Below are 23,673 nucleotides of genomic sequence, written 5' to 3'. Positions count from 1 at the left end.
ACAAGCACAAACATAGATGTCTCAAGCCATTAACAGACTCGCCACATACTCACCAATACCGTGAGCTCCAGATTTGCATGTGTAATGCAAAAGAGTCATATCTGTCAATCCATCTCTGTCATTCACATTGCAACCTCTCTTAAGAATCTGAGGAAACCAAGGAAGATATGATTACAATATAAGAGTCTACTGATTTCAAACCAATACTGAGGAACCAGGATAGTCAGTCTTACTGAATTAGTTCTCAATGAATCCTGGAGGAGGAAATGGCAACCCATTCCAGTATTCTTGTCTGGAGAATCCCATGGGCAGAGGAGCCTGGTGGGCTATAGTCCATGCAGTCGCAAAGAGTCAGACACAACTTAGCAACTGAGCATAAACGCACAAAATGAGTAGACAGAACTGACTTCTCTTACGGGTGAATTTTAACAATAGTGAAAATTGAACTTGTCACCAGATCAAAGGAAACTCTTGAAGAGTATTCCCAAGTAATTTGTCACTCAAAATAGGTTCCTTAACCTCTCAAAGGACAAGCAAATTTCCTTTCTAATGGGAGTAACAGTATTTGAAAAAGTATAAGCCCCTCTTCCTTAACACATGACAGTAAGCTGGTCAAGGAACCCAGCATTATTCTTTTACTCCTCTTGCAAAAAATTCAGAGTTTTTAAATTATATTTAAGTCTAGATCTTTACCAAGCCACCCAAAAGTATAGATAAACATGATGGTAATCAAATTCCCTCATGAAAGTATTTTTTTAATTTATAAATTAATTTGTATGAAAATGTGAAAAATGCCTGCTCCCATCAAGAGTCAAATGTCAGAACTCCAGATGTAAGGAAGTGAGGAGCACAGGGGAATGATGGAAAGACTGTGCTGTGTGCGTGCTCAGTCACTTCAGTCGTGTCCCACTCTTTTGCGACCCTATGGACTGTAGCCTGCCAGTCTCCTCTATCCATGGGATTCTCCAGGCAAGAATACTGGAGTGGGTTGCCATGCCCTCCTCCAGGGGATCTTCCAGAAACAAGGATTGAACCCACGTCTCCTGCATTGCAGGTGGATTCTTTACCCACTGAGCCACATGGGAAGTCCCGATGGAAAGACTATACAGCACTAATTCACTTTTGGTGAAAAATCCAGAGATACAAAGAACAAGCATCAGCATCTTTAAAAGGCTTCCCCTTTATCACCACCTATTCATTCCAATGGGGGAAAAATATTTTACAATTAACAATCCTAATAACATAGGATTTATGATATAAAAACTCCTCACCTCATTTCCAATAACGTCAATGTTTTGCTGGACCTGAGGAACCCACTGTCTTAAAATGGCAAATAATTCTGATACAGAAGTTTTGGGATCAAAGAGAATTTCCTGGCATGATGTATCATTAGGATCAAAGAAAGAAAACTCTGTTTAAAGCATAAAAAAAAGGCATAAATTATATTTATTAAAATTTCCAAAAGCATATGTTAAAAATAATAAACAACAAGACCAGGACTCAAATGACACAAATACTTTTAGGTGCTAGAAATATTTTACCTTAAGCAAGTCTCAATAGCAAGTCAGGATCACCAAAAATTACGAAACACTTCTGAAGTGCTGTGAGAATGAGATTTTCACACATCACACCACATCTTATCACAAATGAAACAAAAATCTGAGTGCACTGATCTCAAACCCTAAACTGTCCAAGAACTTCCTCTAAAGCACAGAAAGTCTGCCAAAGTTTACAGGTATTTTCACCTCTCAAAACATTATAAATATGCCATGAATAGTAGATTCACATCCATGATTAAAACGTACATAGTAGAAAGAAACATGGCAGAATATTAACAGTGGTACTAGAATGATGTGTAATTTTAAATATTCTTGTTACTTCTCTGTAGTTTCCTAATTTTCCATAGTAAATAGGCATTACTTTTTACCCACTGAGAAGCCAGTGGGGAACTGCTATGTACACACAATAAGGAAGTAATATGTGATAGTGCAGAAAGGAAGCATTGAGGCCAAGAGGTTGGGTTATCTGGAATATGTATTAGTAAAGATGTGGAATACTAGACAAAATTAAACATGATTTTAAAATTCCTTAAAACTTCCTTAAGATTCAGAGAACGGATTATCTTATGGCCAGAAAATAAAAGAGAACAGAAGAAAATCAGATTCTTTAATCTTGAAAAAGAAGCTAGGGACTCTAAAAAATCAGAAGCATCTAAAGAAGAGACTCATTAGAAAAGCAGTATTTGCTGAGTGGTTACACTTTACCAAACACCTTACCTGATAGGTATTAGGCTCATTTTATAGATAAGCTCAGACTAACTAATACTTGTTCAAAGTCAGACAGCTAGCAAGTGACAAATCTGGGGCAGAAAACCAGGTCTGCCTCCAAAATCTATCGTCTTTCCTCTATGATGTTGCCTCCCCAAGAAAATTCACTATTGAGCTAAAATGTACAGATTTTAGCAGCATACATAAGTTAAATTATTTAAACTTTAAAGTTTAATTATTATTTAAAATAATTTCAATTCTAATCAATCAAAATTTCACCAAGATTCCTTTGTAGGAGGAGACAGACAAAATTACATTCCCATTACATTTAGAGAAAAATACAAACTCCTTTCTGAAGCCTAAATGATCCTGCCTGGTCTGGCCCCTGCCTTCCTCCCCAGTTTCATCTCCTGCCATTCTGCCCTTCAACCACTTTGCTTCTCAGCCACAGCGGCTATTGTGGCTGAGAAGCACTATTTCTCTGGATACACCAAAGTTTTTTCCCCAACTCCATGTCTTTGATTTCCTATTCTTTTGCCTGGAACACGTCTCTCCAGGTTCTTCTCTCAACCAGATGCTTCTGATTCTTCAGATGACCAACCAGCCCATCTAACAACCACTCTGCTCCATTATCCTCTGTCCATTTCTTTTTGCCACAGAATTCATTATAACCTATAAAATCCACATTTTGTTTATTCCTGTGTTCTTTTATTGTCTGTTTTCCTTCCTAGAATGTCGCTCCCGGTCACTGTGCTATCCCCAGCACCTGGGACAACAACCTAGCGCATAACAGGCCCTCAACAAGTACTTCCTCAACAAACGCAATTCTGGATGCCATGGTTTAAGAGGACACTGACTACAGCATACTAAACAGAGAACAGCTGGAGTGAAAAGGGTCTAGAGATCCTGATGATGAGGGACTGGTAGAGGAATCAGAAATGTGTAGCCTAAAGAAGTACAGACTAATTTAAAAAATCAAAATTATCTTCAAACGTTTGAAGGTTATCATATAAAAAAGTGTTTGTTCCAAAAACATATCAAACCATTTGGCCAAAATTTTAAGGAGGCATACTTTGAGTCCATATACAAAAACAATTTTTACCACAACTAAAACTTTAGCTATGAAATAAACTATTAGTTTCCTACTACTGAAGATGTCCAAGTGGCTGAATGGTTACCTATCAGAGATCCTGAAACAGAATTTCTATACTAGGAAATGAGTAGGGAAAGCTGAACTGTAGGTCCATTCAGATTCTAAGGACCTATTAAGAATTCATACAATGTTTAATTTTGGTTATACAAAGGGATCAATGCCCATTCTCATCTTTCAATGTATTTATTCAACAAACACTGACTGAGCAACTAATATCAACAAATGACTACCTTAGCCCAATGAGATAATCAAAAGCAAAATGTGATTTCTACTCCATCCAAAGAGCTGTGGTCTGGGAAAGGAAAGAAGACAATTATGACTCAAGATAGAACAAGATAAGTGCCATAAGCAAGGTGCAAAGTGCTTTTCAAGGTTTTTCCTGCATAACTGATTTTTTTATATCTGAAAATCAATCCAGTCAGTTTTTGTAAAAACTGCAAATAACTCCCAAGATCTAGGCATGGGTTTTATGTAACACCTTTGATGACTACAAGGCAAGCTGCTACAGAATCTGAACATATAAAAATAGCATACTTGGAGATGAATAGTTATTAGAATGGATATAGCTAAAAAGACAAATTCACAATCCAATCATTATATTTTCACTAATATTTAAAAACTGCATTATCTCTACCTTCAAAGACAATTTGAAATGGTGACCCAATATTTTACTTGAAAAAATCTATCTAAATTAGAAATGTAACACATCCATCAAGTTTACCTTCCAGTTTTCTTTTATTCCTTTATCACCTATCTGATAAAATACAGTCCCAGGAAAACAAGTCTAAATAGATTAAAAACCAGAATACTACTAAATTTATATTTTACAAAGAATATTTAATGAACCAATTTAAATATGAATCAATCTCAAGCCACATTCCCAGGAAAGGTCTCACCCTCTCTGCATAAGTACATGGCTTATCTGGTTTTATTTTACTATATTTGTGAACACATTGATCATTACAATGGGAGACACTTGAACAGAATCCAAATTAGGCTTGTTTGTGTATTAAAACACATTACTTTTTGTCACATGGTCATCCAAATTTGGATCATTTCAGCAGTGATTACTTGGCTTGTTAATTAGAATCCCAGTATTTCAGAGATAACAGGGCCCTTAAAGAAGGCTACCTTACAGTGTTTTTACATCTTTTTTTTTTTTTTTCATACATGGCTTTTTAAACAAGTCAATATATTTAACCAAAATATATATATCAATAGCAGAAGGATGCTAGGTGTCTAAGCACCACTGCATTTTAAAAATAAAATCCTCTGAATCCACTGTGGTGCTTAAAATGAACATTTTTACATAGTAAAAATGCTGAGAGCAGACATTAAGTGTTCAGCTTGAAAGGCAGGAAAAGCAATAAGCAACTGTTATTTTTGAAAAAGTAAAACTTTAGCAATTTTATGAAAACCACAATAAATGGTTTTAGGAAAAATTAGGAATACAAAAAGGTATAAAACAGAAGTCAAGTTACCAGTTCATGGAAAATAAACACAGCTACTTAACATACCACAGTCTGAAGGCATTGGTGCTGCAGAAATGGAAAAGATAACTGGTGTATCAGAACCTTGAAATAAAAATGGGTATTTTCCAATCAAAGAACTTCCTTCTAATGGAAAATCTGGAAGGTCCTCTATGGTCATCTTCTAGAAAGCCACCTTTAATGAGAGAGAGGAAAAAAGCATATCTATTATATTTGTATGCAACTTAGAATAACTGCCTTCAATCACAAATAGTTTATTTTTTAAAATATCTAACCTATTGTCAACCTTCAAACATCTCTTTAGAGAGTAAGGGGAAAAAATTCCTTTTGGCAAACCACTGTTAAACGAATATACATTGCTTCACACTGTCTCTTAGGGTCAACAGCATATGTAATCTTTTTGGACAAAGCTCAGGAATAAAAAATGACTGTGTATTTCCCAATAATAGGTAAACACATTTTTTAAATGCTGAACTAATCTAAATGGGTGATGTCCTCTTTACTTGCAGTAACAAGCGAGGAGATAGTATCCCTGGTAGATGCATCTCAAACTTCTCATAGGATCTGACACAGCTTCTATCATGTCATCCAATGGTTCGTGCCATCTGCTCATCACATGAAAATAACGTAGTTTAGAGCATTATTATTTTCTGACATCCCAGAAAACTTAATTGAAAACTGACCACATCACTCGTACAAATCTAAATCTAGCTTACTGACATTGTTTCACTTCTTAACAAGGTAGAGGATCTACTTAGTCCATCCAGCAGAAGATGGAAGGTCATGCCTTTAAACCACATCACTTATGTTACCTCTTTTTCCCAGGAAACATGAGCACTCAGAATAAATTTGCTCCAAATTAGACAGTCGCTGCACCCTGACCCACATATCAGAGATGACACAGAATGAAAAGAAAATGTTAGTAAACCTCAACTATGAGGCTAAAAGCCTTCCAGTTTCTTCTGCATCAAATCTTTGAAGTCTGAAATATTATGAATCTCTGTATCTATTTAAAATATAAGCAGAAAACTATATTACAAAGCTAAATAAAAATGAGTATAGATTATTTCAGTAGAAAGAATAGAATAAGTAAAGATGGTTAACTGATAGTGTAGCAGATAATGCTAGGCTAGGTACTACTCAATGTGTGCTCTATTCTACTTGGGTAACCAGCAGTTTATCACCTTAACCTATCACGCTTCCCTACCACCACCACCCTATTCCAAGCAGTCACCTTTCTGAGATAAGTGGTTTCTTTCCAATTAGATTCATATGTTTTCTAAATACTAGCAGAAACTGGTAAAGAGTAAGGCAATTTCTTTTTTCTCATAAGGGACAGGTTTACATGGTCATGGATATTATATATTAAATAACTTAATCCAGTATTACTATGTTAAAGGCTCTCAAGGTTTCTTGGATGCTAAAATGTCTCACCACTCAATACTTTGAATCATTTTGACATTAACCTGGCCACATAAATGGGAAAAATTGTTGCCATACAGCATGGTGAACTTCCTCAAATACTAAAAAAAGTAGCGCCTACCACAAGGACAGCTCTCCTTCAATACTGCAGCTTCCCTGTATTCTAAGTCAGTCAGGATTTCTGCTTGCTGGCCTCTACAAATTAGCAGTAAATTTGGGGAAAACAGTGTATACCAGGTATGAAGTGTCCTTTGAAGCCAAGGAACAGAAATAAAGTTTAATAATATTAATCTGTACAAGGCACTACACTATTCTAGATGTTTCAGAGAATACAAAAATGAGTAACATATGGCCCATGCTTGTTAGGTAGCTTACAATCTACTGCTGCTGCTGCTAAGTCACTTCAGTTGTGTCCGACTCTGTGTGACCCCAGACGGCAGCCCACCAGGCTCCCCCATCCCTAGGATTCTCCAGGCAAGAACACTGGAGTGGGTTGCCATTTCCTTCTCCAATGCATGAAAGTAAAAAGTGAAAGTGAAGACGCTCAGTCGCGTCCCACTCTCAGCGACCCCATGGACTGCAGCCCACCAGGCTCCTCCGCCCATGGGACTTTCCAGGCAAGAACACTGGAGTGGGGTGCCATTTCCTTCTCCTAGGGTGAATAAAATAGTACTAATAACTATAGTTGATAAAACTGAGTGAAATATATTCCATAACCTCAGGACAAGGAACGTTTGCAGTATGAGCTCCTGAAAATGAGAAATGGTGCAGTGAAAAAAAGCATCATTTGAGAAGTGTCTTGAAAGATGAGTAGGCAGAAATTTAAAAGTGGAGCCCATCAAAAGAACAGCAGGTTGGAACTGGGCACATCTAGTAAGAGGTAAGGCTGTCATGGTTTTTTAGGACTCTCCTCAGTAATGCTTTATGTACCTGATCAAATACCAACCATTTAATTCCATGAGCAGCGAGAAATCACTGACTTTTTAAAAGGGGACTGTCCTAATTCAAGCTGTTTTAGGAAGATTAATCTTTGACTATAGTCACACTTTGGGACTCAGCCATGTTTTTTACACTCTTAATTCTTCAATAAAATGATTAAGTGGTTTTCTTCCTCAGTTGGTTAAAAGGGAGCCATTTTTCAAAACTTCCCTTTCAAAAAGTGGAGTTTCCCATTCAAAAACACATTTAATAACTATTTATTAAATATACACATTGAATAAATATTCAAACCCAGACTCAAGGTGGAAAGATGATTCATTCAACAAGATGTAATCAACTTTATTTTACATGTTAGGTATTTCAAACCCAAAAAAGCTACAATATTACCTGAACAATGTAGTGAACATTCTTAACAGGTATTTTGTGTCTTCATTTCAGTTTTTTTCCCTGGTCCCATTTCCTTTCTGTCATGAAAAGCCCAACCTTCTACCTTTTGTCCCATTCAAGAAAACTATACATCTCTACAAACTTCTGTATAGTTTTAGAATCCTTTCCTAAAAGTGATTTCTGGATCTAAAGATCTGGGAATCTTGGTCAAATCTAGAGTTGTGATGAGCTGGATTGAGTACATATTTTCATTTCAAATCCTACTATGGCTAATTGGTGATAATGGGTTATGCAGAATAACCTAAGATAAAAAAAAAAAAAAAAAGGTGGCCCTAATTAACTGTGTATGTAACAGATGCAATAACAAGAATCAAATTCCCTAAACTATGATTTATATAGGAATTCCATCACCCCAAATCAGCTCTGAGTAAAAGCAACTTGTAACATGGTTCCAATATTTGGTGATTGTTTTTCAGAGATTCCTGGTCAATGCCCTAACACTGAATGGTGGTGAGTGGAGTTGCCCATTAACTTCTTCAGAGTGGTTCACGGCTATCAGGACCTCACTAAGGAACCTCACTGAGACCAAGAGATGCCCTCAGATTTATTTGGAATACAGTTCAAGGGCATATTACTCAAACTCATATCCTTAAGTTGTTACTCAGCTATCAGGAAATCCAAGCTGCATTCACATGAGTTGGAAACATGAGGCCCTTTCATTCACTTTCATATAGTATTCTGTTATGAGTGTTTATTTTCACGAGATACAAAAACACATAATCTTACCAAAATAAGCATTTTAAGTATATTTCTAATAACCCATTTATTTATTTGTTATCTACATGAAATCTATTTAATCATTGAGCAAGTATGGTGTGCTGCAGTCCATGGGATTGCAGTCAGACACCACTGAGCGACTGAACAACAACAGGCCTTACAGAGAACATGAAAGATACCTGCCCTCAACAAGTTCATTTAGTCATTCAACAAATATTTATCAAGTGTTTCTTACTAAGTCTTAGCCTGGCATAGCAAAGGTAAAGAAAACAGATTGTCATCATGTAGATTACAGTTAAGAACAGAATTCCTACAAGAAATTTGAAATTACTATATAATTGAAATAAGTGCTGGATTCAAGGGGGCCAGTGAGGGCTTCCTAAGGGAATAATTTAAAACTGCAGTGCCCAACCAGGTAGCTATTAGCCACATGTGTCTATACAAATTAAAAATTTAGTTCCTCCATTGCTCGAGCCCCATACAAGGGCTCAAAAGTCACATGTGGCTAGTGGCCACCGTATTGAACACTGCAGAAGAACACTTCCCTCAGAATAGTAAATTCTGTGGACTCAAATTCCAGATGAGAAAATGCCTGAAATGACAAAAAGAACAGAGGCTAACAAACTAAGCAAGCCCACGGTGGTACTTAATTATACATCATTAACAAGGGAATAGCAAGTCTAAAAGTAACCAGATGTTCACAGATTTACACAGGGCTAAAGAGTTCAGTTGATTCTATTACATGAAGATCACTAGTATGTTTCAAAACTGGAGTTGTTACAAGCCATAAAAGACATCATATAAATATTATTTTTTAAAAGCCTTACTGGTGGGATTGTTTCTGGTAAATATGAAACGTCTGAAATAAATCCCACAAATAATATACCATATGCCAAATCTTCTGTAAGACAGAAATAAACATATTCATTCCATTTCAAGATTCACTCTTTCCGCCCAGGTTGTCCATAACAAACGACAGTATTTTAAAATGCATAATTATGGTAGCAAAACAGGGTGGAACCAGGATGGCTTTGCATCATAAAAATGCAGACTTCTGCCAATTCCGATTCTCTGCTTTCTCTACACAGTTGCTCCATGTCCTCCACTGCGTGATCTTCCGCCATTTAGACGACTTTAAGTTGTGCAGAAGATACATAAATGACAAGTGTCAATGTGAAAGTGAAGTACGAGTAAAGTATTTGGCTGATGTTTCAAAAAAGGAGGGTGTTTCCTCACTGAAATTTTTAAAAGGCATAGATATACACTCTGGTATTGCTACAATGTGAACCCCACTCAAGCAGGGAACATACAGCAAGTTATTATCCCATGAGAATATCCTCCTCTGATACATATCAAAACATTGTCTCAGAGTTAAAATCCAAATTGCCTACATAGTCTCTAGATTAATGAACAACCTGACATCTAATTCAAAAGAAAGCTGACGTTATAAACCCATCAATCCAGCTCACAAGGATGAGGTCTAACCCGCGTCTCTGTTGAGCAGTCTCTGAGCAAGTGTTTTCCCCCAACTTCCCATGATTTAGAATTAAGGAATCTGGGGGTAGCGAACGACTGGAGGCAGAGTCATTTATCTTAGTCATTTATCTTTGAATTCTCTCCGGCAAAAGGTTCTTCAAACAGTTTAATAAGCAAAGGGGTGGCAGGAGAGATGCGAAGAGGGCCCTCACAGGAAAACCACGAAGGGCTGGGCACAGCACGCTGCGCATCACTGCGCGCGAGAGGCTCTCCCAAGGGCGCCGGGGCGGTCAAGGTTGGGGCGGCGCAGCAGGGTCCTGCCCGTCCCACACACCTGGCGGTATCTCATCCTGAAGTTAAACAGGCGGAGAGAAACGGAAACCAGACACCCACGTCCCGGCCCGTGGGCAGCCCCAACCCCGCCCCCGCCCCAGGGAGGCCTCCAGGAGCCGGCGACACTGGCGCCCACTGCAGGCGACCCGGGAGGGGGGCTCCCAGCGCCTCCGCGCCGCCCTCCCCGAACCGCCAACCGGACCTCAGGCCCCCGCGCCCCCGCCCGCCCGGCCCGGGGCCCCCGCGCGCTCCCGCCCCACCTGCCTCCTCCGGTCCTCTCCGGGCGGCCGACGGGAACGCAGGGGCGCGGAGAGAAGGCCAAGAGGCGCGCTTCTCCACCCGGGTGCCTGTCTCCGGTAGCCGACCGCGGGGCCTCCCGCCGCGCCTCTCCCAGCCCTCGTCCGGCCCCTCCCGCCTACCACCTCCGCGTCGCGCGCGCCGGAGCCGGGCCCCACGCGGGGTCGGTGCGCGCGCGCAGTGCAGGCGCCCGGGCGGCGCGCAGGCCCCGGTCCCGGCCCCGCGCACGCGCCGGGGAGCGGGGACTGTAAGGAAGCGCGCGCCCGTGCTCGCCGCCTCATGCCTGCTCCCCTGCAGCCTCTCCGCAGACCCTGGCTGGGGTTCGAGGACAGGAAAGTCTGGTGGGCTTCGTGCGTTAACCTTGAGGGGGTGAGACGCCACTGGGATATTTCCACCGCAACACAAGGCAGGATCTCTGCGGAACCCCACCTGGCCCTAGGCCATGCTTGGGGAAGCAGCCCGTGGCCTGCTGTACAGAAGCTCCTCCGTCAAAGCCTTTAGCTAAAACAATCTGACCTGCTTCTCTGTCTCGCATCCCTGGACTAGCAGCGCTCCAACACTCTGCTTAGGAGCAGGCATCACGTCTTACCCTTTGGGGGCTCCCCCGTATCGCTCCGTGCATGGCCCAAAATAGGGCCATTAGTCAATTACCTGCTTGCAGGTCTTGCTGTAAAAAGCCTAGTCAAGGCTATACCCAAGTGGAATAATTACACCCAAGTATGGCAGTGTAGGGAGAAGGCAATGGCAACCCACTTTCACTTTTCACTTTCATGCATTGGAGAAGGAAATGGCAACCCACTCCAGTGTTCCTGCCTGGAGAATTCCAGGGACGAGAGAGCCTGTCGGGCTGCCGTCTATGGGGTCGCACAGAGTCGGACACGACTGAAGCGACTTAGCAGCAGCAGCAGAGGCATGGCAGTGTAGATGCAGAAGAGGATGTACCAGTATTTGTCCCAGAAGTTTATTTCCCCTGCTACGTTGCTCCCTTCTCACCCCCTTCTCTCCTGGCCCCCTTCTTCATGCCCCCTAAGAACCAGAAAGTGGTGATGAATGCTGGCATCCTGATTCAAAGAATAGGTGTTATTTGACAGTCCCTTAATGAAGGGACTGAATAAGTCCATGTTTTCCCGTGACTGAAGCCTGTAACCCTAAGCCAGTAGAGTTACACCGTAACAACTCCCTCTGAGGCCTTTTTGATCTCATACACCAACTGCTACACTGTATTTCCACGTTGACCAAACACAGTCCTGGCAAGAGCTACCCCGGCTCTAGAACATCTTTTCCTGTTAGAATAATTGGCTCCAGACATTAGAAAAGATGCTTAAGTCCCCCTTACAATATCCTCCCACCAAGTAGGCATAGTTGAGCACCTCCAGTAAGCACGAGTGCCCCTCCTTTGAAAGTGGGTATTTTATCTTTGATTAGCCTTGTTGAAAAGTTCTTCCTACCTTGAGAGCTAAAATGCTGTATCCTGCATCTCCTCCTTAATGGGTTCCATTTCTCCCCTTTAGACTTCAGATCATGCGCAACTCCAAGGAATCCAGGACAAGCATGCTCAGTGCTCCTAAGCTGCTCCATATATGACTCTATTAATATCCACTCACCAGCATTTTAAGGGCCTCTTTATGGTGCATCCCAGCTTGTCTAGAACTCTCTTAATTGTGACACCCAGGAATGAATGGGATGTCCTGTTGAGTGCAGACAGGAGAGACTGCCTGCCACCTCTTTCTTGGTCTTGTGCTTCTATTAGCATAGCTCAAAATATGAAAGTACTCATTTGCAACAGTCACATCACATTGTCGAATCAGGTTGAGCATACTGTCAACTAAAATCCATAGTGCTTATGCAATATGTAAACACCATGACCATCCCACAGTCCCTGGTCAGCTGCCAGTCTCTTTGTCCCCGCAGGTCCAGCACCTCATAAACTCTCAGGAGAACGAAGTAACACAGATGCTTCCTCCTCCCTTTGAGGTTTCCTGCCCCTTCTCCCTGCTCTCACCACACCCAGTTCTTGTCTGACCCCACCCACCTGTTTAACTGGTTGAAAGAAGGAAGGCAATCTGCCTTTGGCTGACTTTAAGGAACTGTAAGTAAATAAGACTTTATTGGAGGGGGGGGGCCTCCAAAATCACTGCAGATGGTGACTACAGCCATGAAATTAAAAGACTCCTTGGAAGAAAAGCTATGATCAACCTAAACAGCATATTAAAAAGCAGAGACATTACTTTGCCAACAAAGGTCCGTCTAGTCAAGGCTATGGTTTTTTCAGTGGTCATGTATGGATGTGAGAGTTGGACTATGAAGAAAGCTGAGTGCCGAAGAATGCATGCTTTTGAACTGTGGTGTTGGAAGACTCTTGAGAGTCCCTTGGACTGCAAGGAGATCCAACCAGTCCATCCTAAAGGAGATCAGTATTGAATATTCATTCGAAGGACTGATGTTGAAGCTGAAACTCCAATACTTTGACCACCTGAGGCAAAGAACTGGCTCATTTGAAAAGACCCTGATGCTGGGAAAGATTGAAGGCAGGAGGAGAAGGGGAAGACAGAGGATAAGATGGTTGGATGGCATCACCGACTCAATGAACATGAGTTTGAGTAAACTCTGGGAGTTGGTGATGGACAGGGAGGCCTGGTGTGCTGCAGTCCATGGGATCTCAAAGAGTCAGACACGACTGAGTGACTGAACTGAACTGAACTGAAATAAGCCCAATTGTCAATGAGCCACAGAAACTCATAAAGTTCTCTATGTAACAAAAGTTGCTATACTTTCCACCTATACAGTTCACTTTTATTGCTGATTTAAATTATCCCTCTGAGAACACACTTTGTGGGTGACAGGGTGTGGCTGGCTGGGTTGTTCCTCACTATAATTAAAGTCTGTGTTAGAACCAGCCAGGCAACTGGCTTTTTCTGCCTTACCCAAACATTGTCTAGTTCATTGGCAAATTCCAAGGATACGAAGCCATTAGAGAAAGAATCTCCCACTCACCTGGTTGCCTTTACTCAAAAAACTGAAGTTACTCCCTAGCCCATGATCAAGGATGCAAGCACTCATTGGAGTCATGCTTCTTGGAACACCCCATGGGCTATACAGTTCTCAAACCAAGAGTTGGACTGGGCACTGATATGGAGCCAGAATTTGGAATGTGAACCACCAAAGGGGTGGGAAAGCACACGGGGAAATGGTCCAGCCGCAGCTGCTGAGATTCAATTATATCTGAAGGCACAACAAGGTTCTTGGACAATATAGCAATAATCTGCAAGTCCCAAAAGTTGACTAGAATCAGTAGTCAGCATCAATGTGGAGACAGGGGCATTACTGACTCATTATGCTCATTATGAGCACAGTTTGATTCCTATCTTTTGGATCTTAGTTGTTTTCACTTTACCAATGAAGACTCAGACTCCAGGAGGCTGTGGAACTCACTCACTATATCCTCGGACAGAAATAGGATTCAAATCCAAGTCTGTGTAACATGAAGGCCTGTGATGATTCACTGTGTTGTATTATCTACACAGGTGTCCTTTGGGGGCATTCAGGACACAGGAATGCTGCATGAGTAGCAGGGATCTTTGAGAAATTCGGGTAGACAAACAGAACATTAGCATCTGGAAGGTCTGTTCAGTGCCTAACAGGACTGCAGTCCATGAGAAAAGAGTGGGGGGAAAAAAATCAAAAGAACACAATGTTACTTCCTGTACATGGGCTCAGGGTTGGATATGATTCACAGTGGAGGAAGACAGGGGCTCATTTCCAGAATGCAAGTGAACAAGAGACATCTAGCTATTAGAACTGGCATGCCAGATTGGAGCCCAACTAGCAGAGGTAGTTCTCATGTGGCACTAGTGGTAAAGAACCCACCTGCCAATGCAGGAGACGTAAGAGACATAGGTTTGATCCCTGGGTCAGGAAGATCCCCTGAAGAAGGGAATGACCCACTCCAGTATTCTTGCCTGGAGAATTCAATGGACAGAGGAGCCTAGTGGGCTGCTATCCATGGGACTGCAAAAGAGTCAGACACGACTGAGCAATTAACACACACACACACACACATTTAACAAAGAGGTAGTTAAACATAGAATATCAGAACAGCATATAAAATCAACAGAATCAACTATTAGAAGTTATAGGCCAGGGTAACAAACAAGGTTGCCAAATACAAGATCAGTTTCTAAAAATCAGACGTTTCTACTTCAGCAGTAAGCACCCAGGAAATATACTAGACCATAAGAGACCATTCACAATATCAATAAAACTAAAGCATAATATTGAGAATTAACCTAGCAACTTACAAGATCTTTATGGAGAAAATTTTTAAGTTCTATTTAAGGACATAAAAGAAGATTGAATAAATGAAGACATACTAGGGATAGGATGACTTTACAGTGTAAAAAATGTCCATTTAATCTTTAAATTCAATGTTATACCAACCAATATTCCAACAGGAACTCAAATTTTAAGAAACCTCAATAAAGTTCAATAAAGAAAACTTCAATAAAGAAAAATCAAATGTTAAATAAATCAAATCAATTTTGAAATTTGAGAGAAATCCTACCCTGGCAGATAGTATGTCATTACTACATAGGGATGAAAATAGCATGCTACTTGTACAGGAACAAACTGAATAGCCACACAAAATAGAACACTCAGAAGCAGACCCTGGCACCTCAATATATGTAAATATGGGACTGCAAATTAACAAGAAAAGTTGCAAATTATTTAGAAGGTGGTTTGGGGAAAATGAGCTTAATTTAAGAAGGAAAAAATAGAGTTGAATGCCCCATGTCTACCATATTCAGAGTGAACTCCAGATTAATTAAAGATCTACATTTGAAAAGTAGGTAGAAAGTAGGAGAGATGTGGAAGAAAATCTTTATGTATGTGGGGTAGGGATTTACTTCATAAAACAAGATTGCAAAAGCACAAACCTTCAAACTAAAGACTAGGAGATTTGGCTGTATCCCCGTGGTTTTTCTTCAGTGAAGAATGCCATGGAAAAAGTTAACAGCTGACAAATTGGAAGAAAACAGATATTCAAAAGCAGCAAGGGATTCATATCTAAAATATGTAAGTAACTTTTGCAAATCAATAAAAAGACATCAAAGAACCCAACATAATAATAAAAAGGGGGGGTAGGAATAGGCGAAGTCACAGAAGGAGAAGCTAGAATGGCAAACATTCATAGAAGAGACGCTCAAACTCACTAGTAATGAGAGAATGGAAAGACAGATGGTGTGATATTGCTGATAGCCACTGGTTTGCTGGTATATATAGGAGTTGAAGGAGAGTCCTAATTTGTAGTGTTTGCTAATTTCCAAGGTACAAATACTCTCACCCGTGATGATTTCAAGCTTCCAAGCTTCCAGTGTGAAGCCACTGAAAAGTAATTGGGAAGAAGTGTGCTCCATCAGTTCTCATGGGTCAACTCCAACATGTCACTGCTTTACCCATCAGCCTGGCAAAATTCAAAAAGATACTCTCCAGCGCTCGCAAAGATATGGGGAAATGGGAAGCTTCAAGCACTGTTGATGGGAATTTAAACTGCTAAATACATTCTGTAGAACAATCTGGTAATATTTAGTGAAAAATTATCAGCATTCTTTATGACTCAGCAGCCACCTTTGTAGATACACCTCAGAGAAACCCTTACAAGGGTCCTGTAGGAATCTTGTTCATGTGGTTTCCATGAAGCCAATTTCTCATTTACTAGGTAATCTTATCCAGTCCATGGCTCTAAATACCGTCTCTATTTTCATGATTCCAAAACGTCTGCCTCCAGCCCTGAATTTCAGACATGTATTCAACTGCCTACTCGGCTTCTAATCTAGAATATGCTTTAGATTAATAGACATCTGTTCATTAATAGGCATCTCAAATATAACATGTTCAAAATAGAACCCTTCCCTATAACCTTCCCATGTCAGTAAATAGCAACTCTCCTCTGCTGTAGGCTCATAAAATCATCCTTCCTTCCTTCATATTTTTGGATTCTACAAAGTAAAGTCCCCCTTGTCATTCTTTAAAAAAAAGTTCATAACATAATTTATTAATGAAGAAATTCATCAACACCACTGAAATCCTTACAAATCGATAGCCACCAGAGATCCCAGGAACTTCCTACTGATGCTTCGTTTGGGCTTGCCTTTCCCTGATCTACCTCTTTTTCTTTCTCAGGACTTCAACTGGGGACTGCCTGCTGAAGATCTCATAAGCCTTATTAATCTATGGGTCTCATTCCTGGTTGCACTTTCAAATCACCTGGATATCTTTCACAAAATACATAAACACTAAAGACCCTCAGATATTCTAGTTCAACTGATCTCGTTTAGATTCAGGCTATTCTATAAGTGTTTTCTCTCTTTTGTTAGCCTGCTTTCCAAGAAGACAATATCAAATGAATTCTTCAAAACCACCTTGTTCCCGTGTGGGACACCGCTTCTGGGGCCCTCCAGTTGGTGCCACTCACAAACATCACGTGACACAACCACTTTTAAATTTTCTTTAGAGTCAAGCACAAAAGAAGAAGGGAACAAAAGGAATTTGTCATAGCATCAGGATCAAAACTGCTACAGTTGTACAAGAGCTAAGTTATTCATACTGGTCACCCAAATTTTTGGAATTTCCTGGTAGCTCAGATGGTAAAGAATCTGCCTACAATGCAGGAAATGTGAGTTCAATCCCTAGGTTAGGATGATACCCTGGAGAAGGGAATAGCAACCCACTCCAGTATTCTTGCCTGGAGAATTCCATGGACAGAGGAGCCTAGCAGGCTGCAGTCCATGGGGTTGCAGAGAGTTGGACACGACTGAGCAACTAACACACACACTCAAATTTTTGGCCACCAAGACACCTCTAGAAACATCTCTAGCACACCAAGACACCTCCAGAAACATCTCTAGCACACAAAAACAGCATCAGGCCAGTTTCAACTAGGAAGTTAGTTCCAATATGCACCCCACCCCCCCACCAAACATACACATTGAAACTGACTCTAATCAAGTTTATAGATATATCTATCATTCTATAGAAAATGTGAGGCATAAAGGAAAATCACAAACTTTGAAAGGATTCATTCAGCCAAATCCAAACTGTGGGAACTTCTCCAGGTTGAAGAACCACTTCCAAAAAATAGCTAAGAGGAATTGGTATAAATTAAAAGAGACATAAGAGCCATCTCTACAACCTAAAATATCACACCCTGTCTGGATCTGGATTCAAACAAAGAAATACAAAAAAACTCTGGAGACAAGGGAAATTTAGTTCAAATTAGATATTAAATGATATCAAGTAATTTTGCTAATTTTGTTAGGTATAATATTAACATGATTTTGTCTTTATTTAAAAAATTCTTATCTGATAGAGATTCATACTAAAGTACATTTAAGATAAAATATTTAATATCTGGGATTTGCTTTAAAATGCTTCATTTTAAAATAAAAAAGTGTATGGTGGTAGGGATAGATGAGAAGAGAATGAAAACGCATTGATAATAATTACAGCCAAATAATAGGAAAATTATTCTTTCTCCTTCTATGTAAGTTTGCAATTTTTTTCCCAATAAAAAGTTTTAAAAGAAGAAGCTTGAGGAGGGCAGAAGTTTTCGTCTATTTCTGTTACTGCTGTAGCTTCAGTACCTACAACAGTATCTGGCACATAGTAAAAATTTAATAAAATATTTGTTGATTGAATGGGCCTGGCTCTTTAAGATTTCTCAGTAAAGATAGATCATTGTATGCAAGGAATTTAGAAATCTCAGAAGTTGCCTTTGTATCACACGCATGCACATACTCTGAGCGGGGAGGCATTCATACATCAGCAAAGCTACATGAAGTTGTCTTTCCAGCGGCCATTTACAAAACCAATACAGTTTCACCCTTGTTCACTGTAAATCATCAGCTGCTTTAACAACATCTTGATTAGGGGTTGAGAATGTCAGACCCACTGGAGCTTCCTGAGTGTGGGTAGAAAGCAGCTTGCACCTTGTCAACAATGGATCGAATGACTCACCTAACAAAGAAAGCCACTGACAGGCCAATTAGCTGGTACTGAGTCATGGGGAAGTCTCCTTTGTGACAGAAACAGCACTGATAATAAAATCGGTTCTAACATTCCATATCTAACTGTATTTACAACAGCAGGGAACAGTTCAAGTAAAAATGAATGTGAACTGCTTTTTCAGATTCACACAGGGTTCAACCCAAGAGGAATAAGTTATAGTCTATCTTTTCAAAGCCCGTCAAAATTTTTCATGCAGAATCCTTATCATTATCAAGATAATCACAACCATAATGCACTACTGAATGACAGTTATAAAGGCAACCAAACTGCATATTGATTCATTAAACCACCAGAAAAGTACACTGAGTGCCTCCTACCTTAAGGGCAGCTGTGGTGTAAGATTCACTTGTTTCCTAGTAAAGGAGGGAGAGTGAGCAACCTGGGTTGGAAGCCCAGAATCATCAACCCTTACCTCTGAAACCCCAGCAAATCACTTAACTTCTCTGAGCCTTAATTTTCTCCTTTGTCAAATGACATAAAGAGGGCTTGCCTCCCTGTGATGCCTTGGGCACAAGATCAGATCAGATCAGTCACTCAGTTGTGTCCGACTCTTTGTGACGCCATGAATCGCAGCACGCCAGGCCTCCCTGTCCATCACCAACTCCTGGAGTTCACTGAGACTCACGACCATTGAGTCAGTGATGCCATCCAGCCATCTCATCCTCTGTCGTCCCCTTCTCCTCCTGCCCCCAATCCCTCTCAGCATCAGAGTCTTTTCCAATGAGTCAACTCTTCACATGAGGTGGCCAAAGTACTGGAGTTTCAGCTTTAGCATCATTCCTTCCAAAGAAATCCCAGGGCTGATCTCCTTCAGAATGGACTGGTTGGATCTCCTTGCAGTCCAAGGGACTCTCAAGAGTCTTCTCCAACACCACAGTTCAAAAGCATCAATTCTTCGGCGCTCAGCCTTCTTCACAGTCCAACTCTCAACAAATAGCTGGTTGAACACCACAGTGTGTGGCTGGAGTGTGTGTGTGTGGCTATAAGACATGAGCAGGTGAAAAGAACATCAACCACCTGCCAAAGAAACAGTGTCAGTAACTAGGGATTTCCCAAGAGGAAGAGCACACTGCAGGATGAGATGATCTGGAAAAGCTTCAAGGAGGGTATTTATTTATTTTGAAGCTATATATATATATTTTTTAATCTATATTTATTTATTTTGAAGTTATATATATATATATTTATCCTTGAAGCTGTACATATATTTTTAAAATTTTTGTTGGAGTACAGTTAATTTACAATGTTGTATTAGTTTCAGGTGTTCAGCAAAGTGAATCAGTTATGTGTATACACATATCCACTCTTTTTAAGATCCTTTTACCATATAGATCATTATGGAGTATTGAGTAGAATTCCCTGGGCTGTGCAGTAGGTCCTTATTAGTTATCTATGTTATATATAGCAGTGTTATATGTCAATCCCAATCTCCTGATTTATCCCTCCTCCCACCTTACCTCCTGGTAACCATAAGTCTGTTTTCTACATCAGTGACTCTATTTCGGTATTTTGTAGATAAGTTCATTTGTACCCTTTTAAAATTTCTTTTTCCTTTTTGACCACACTTCATGGCATGAACTTCCCCAACCAGGGATTAAACCCATGCCCCTTATAGTGGAAGTGTAGAATCTTAACCGCTGGACCACCATTAAAGTCCTGTAGCCTTTTTTTTTAGATTCCACATATAAGTGGTATCATATGATATTTGTCTTTCTCTGCCTGACTTACTTTACAAGGAAGAGATATATTTTGAAGTAAGTTGAGAGAACAATGAGATCCAGCAATATAAACGAGGAACTAGCATTTACCGAGTGCTTAGTATATGCTGTGCATTGTTCTAGGCACTGACATGAATTATTGTATCCCTGAAGGAGAAATATTTTAGTTTCACTTTCTAGTTGGAGAAATCAGGGCATAGAGTAGTTAGATAACTTTCCCAAGATCATGTAGTTAGTAGCAGAACCAGCATTTGAACCCAGAGAGTCTAGTGCAAGAGAGTAAATATCTAATGATACTTCACAAGAGAAAGACTTGGAGGCAGAAAAACTAAATTCTCGTTTGTTTGGAAGACAGTAAAGAGTCTAGGTGGAGAAGAGTCTATGGTGCCTACTGGTTGGAGATGAGCTAGAAAGGCAAGGTGGTTGTTTTTGAATGTCACACTAACAGACTGAGAGCCTATCCTGTTAGGATGAGGAAAAGACACCTGAGTTTCTGATGAGGGAAAGATGAAAGAATCTGTCAGCGCTCTTCAAAATGGAAACTGCACCTAAGCTTTATGCCCCATATCTGGTATACTCTCTTAATACAAAGCCTGAAACAAAAGTTCATTTTAAAACTCAAGCATTTTGAAGTGAAATTTAGCACCTAAAAATAGCTACCTTGAGAGTCTTAGCCTTTATCAGTTCAATTTCAAACTTTTTTTAAATAGCAAATGATTTTTATAAATTATTTCTTTACACACAGCTTAGTTTTTATATTTAACACATGCTCAATAATGACCTGCATTCAAAATGAGGTTGAGACAAGTTTTACAGATGCCCCTAGGGGATGGAAACCTACTATTTCTGCCTTTTCCATCATACCTCATAACCACTTTGCAGTATAACAAGAAGACCTGCATATCATCATTTTAACCACTTGGTTATTACATAATAATGTAATAATATATTAATCTTTTGGATATGTGCCTATTGCACAAAAGCACTATCTCAGCAAAAAAAATAAACCACCAGCCACTCGGCTTCCCTGGATGCTGTCCATCCGGCAAGGTGCTGATGTGCTTGCTCCCACCATATGGCATTTCACTCCTCTTGGCGCCTTGGTTTCTGTTTCTCCAGCCTCACCCATGTCCTAACTCAGAATCCAAATAAGGAAGTCTCTCCAAGTTCAGCTTGTCATGTGAGGCACCACACAGCTAATAAGGAGCTGCATTTTCACCAGTTTAGAGGCACTGCTGCTATTGATAGTAACAAAAGACTAGCATCTTTGCAAGCAAGGATGGACCTGCGTGCCTCTGTTGCAAAGGCTACTGGCCATGCACAAATCTCAGTGGCATCTGAGACTGAGCATCTCCAAGCACACTGCTCCAGTCTTCAGCTCCTGCCATCCAAAGAGGCCCAAGAAAAGAGATATGACAAGTGAGGGGAGCTCCTGGTTCTCCTTTGACAAGCACGTGCTAAATAATTCTAAGTATCATAAATGCCATTAGATACTACCCCGAATTAGGGACATTATAGCCTAACTTAGGCAAAAAATTAAAATTCACAAAAAAGGGCGGGGGGAAGGAGGATAGGATTCTAGGCTTTGAAGTTAGATATAGGGTTTCCCTGGAACCAAGAGGGCTCCCGGGATATGGCACTTTCTGTTTTAAAGCCAGAACAGTACCAGGGATACCAGAACAAGTTGGTCACTCCACAGACAAATGAAAGTTGAAGTTTAATTAGTTTTGGGATCTTGAACAAACAAAATAACCTCTCAAAGACTCAGCTTCCTCATTTGTAAAATGGATATCAGAGTAGTACCTACTATATCACATATTTCTTCTAAGAATTCAATAAGCTATTGTATAAAAAGAACTAAGCACAATGTCTAGTATTTAATAATTGACCAACAAGTATTAATTCTGTATATACAATCAATAATACAAGATAGCTTGTAATGAAAGGCTGAATTAGTTGTTTGTAGAACTAAAAAAAAAAAATGAGATCTGAGATAACTGGATTGGGGAATTTCCTGGCGATTCAGTGGTTGAGATTGTCATGCTTTCACTGCCAAGGGCCTGGGTTCAATCCCTGGTCAGGGAACTAGGATCCCATAGGTCACACAGAACAGCCCCACAAAAAAGATAATTGGATCAGGTAACAAGAAGTTTCCATAGTGGTAGAGTGAGCAGATAAAAATAGGTTGCCCAATTCAATTTGAAATTCAGATTAACAAGGAATTTTTTCAGTGTAAATATGTACTATACTTTTAAAAAATTGTTTGTTATTTATCTGAAATTCAAATTTAACTGGATATCTGGATATTTTATTTGCTTGAAATGGCAACCCTAGATAGAGGAAGTAGAATTCAAATGTTCTTTAGAGGAAGAAGGAAGGGGAAATGCCAGATAGAGGGATACACATGAGTAGCAGTGGACTGAAGACAGGAGCAATGCATGGGTCTTGTAAGTTTTTGGAGAAAACACCTTGGATCCAAGTTAAAGAGCCTAGATTTGATGCAGAATATATGGGAGAGTTAGAGGTAAGGTGCTGGAGTCTGGGGATAAGGTGAGAATCAAGATGAAGAGATGCTTCAGAGAAAGAATGAATAAGACTTTATGAAGGAAAAGAATGGATTCAATATTTTGAACCTGAGTCACTATGAGAGGGACTATGCAGCCAAGGAGATGAAGTATGTGGCCACCTTTATAGTCTGGTAGGTAGTCTGAACTCACCTGGTGGTAACAGGAATAGAGGAGTGGGAAGAGTTGGATGCAGAGAGACATTATGAAGGAAGACAACATCTGTGGAGAAATTATTGACTAAAATTCTGAATGTGAATGTGTACTTTCACTGTGAAAAAAAATTTTTTAATCCCTGCAGGGTCATTATTGGTGACCTGAATAAGCGGACTCTTGAGGTCATGTATGGAAGTGATAGTTGGACTGTGAAGAAAGCTGAGCGCCAAAGAATTGATGCTTTTGAACTGTGGTGTTGGAGAAGACTCTTGAGAGTCCCTTGGACTGCAAGGAGATCCAACCAGTCCATTCTGAAGGAGATCAGCCCTGGGATTTCATTGGAAGGAATGATGCTTAAAGCTGAAACTCCAGTACTTTGGCCACCTCATGCGAAGAGTTGACTCATTGGAAAAGACTCCGATGCTGGGATGGATTGGGGGCAGGAGGAGAAGGGGACGACAGAGAATGAGATGGCTGGATGGCATCACCGACTCGATGGATGTGAGTCTGGGTGAACTCCGGGAGTTGGTGATGGACAGGGAGACCTGGCGTGCTGCGATTCAGACACGACTGAGCAACTGAACTGAACTGAGGTAAGTTAACTCAGACCAAAGAAGAAAAAAAAAAAAC

At 40.3% G+C, this 23,673-nt stretch overlaps 1 protein-coding gene across 9 annotated transcripts in view; it reads right to left on the bottom strand.

Moving 5' to 3' along the window:
• The window catches only part of CLIP4 (CAP-Gly domain containing linker protein family member 4), a 65,141-nt gene extending 52,833 nt beyond the window's left edge, over positions 1 to 12,308 (bottom strand). For 2 of the 9 annotated variants that reach the window (XR_015135836.1, XR_015135834.1), the window contains exons 1-4: positions 10,505 to 10,766; positions 4,938 to 5,085; positions 1,272 to 1,411; positions 54 to 147 (exon numbers count right to left, since the gene is read on the bottom strand). Coding sequence is in view for 4 of the 9 variants with exons in the window: in XM_086323610.1 (XP_086179736.1) it covers positions 54 to 147; positions 1,272 to 1,411; positions 4,938 to 5,070 (367 nt within the window). In the remaining 5 variants the exon portion in view is untranslated. Of the gene's footprint in view, positions 1 to 53; positions 148 to 1,271; positions 1,412 to 4,937; positions 5,086 to 10,504; positions 10,768 to 11,989 lie in introns of those variants that run through there. The other 7 variants (XR_015135837.1, XM_086323608.1, XR_015135835.1 and 4 more) reach the window with 6 other exon arrangements.
• Between the last annotated feature and the right edge of the window lie 11,365 nt (positions 12,309 to 23,673).

The sequence above is a fragment of the Bos grunniens genome, chromosome 11 (assembly GCF_055505025.1).
Source record: "Bos grunniens cultivar Pamir isolate PY7600 chromosome 11, Bosgru_T2T1.0, whole genome shotgun sequence".
Taxonomy (NCBI): Eukaryota; Metazoa; Chordata; class Mammalia; order Artiodactyla; family Bovidae; genus Bos; species Bos grunniens.
Note: the sequence above shows the minus strand (reverse complement) of the source record. Positions and strands in the feature narration are given on the sequence as shown.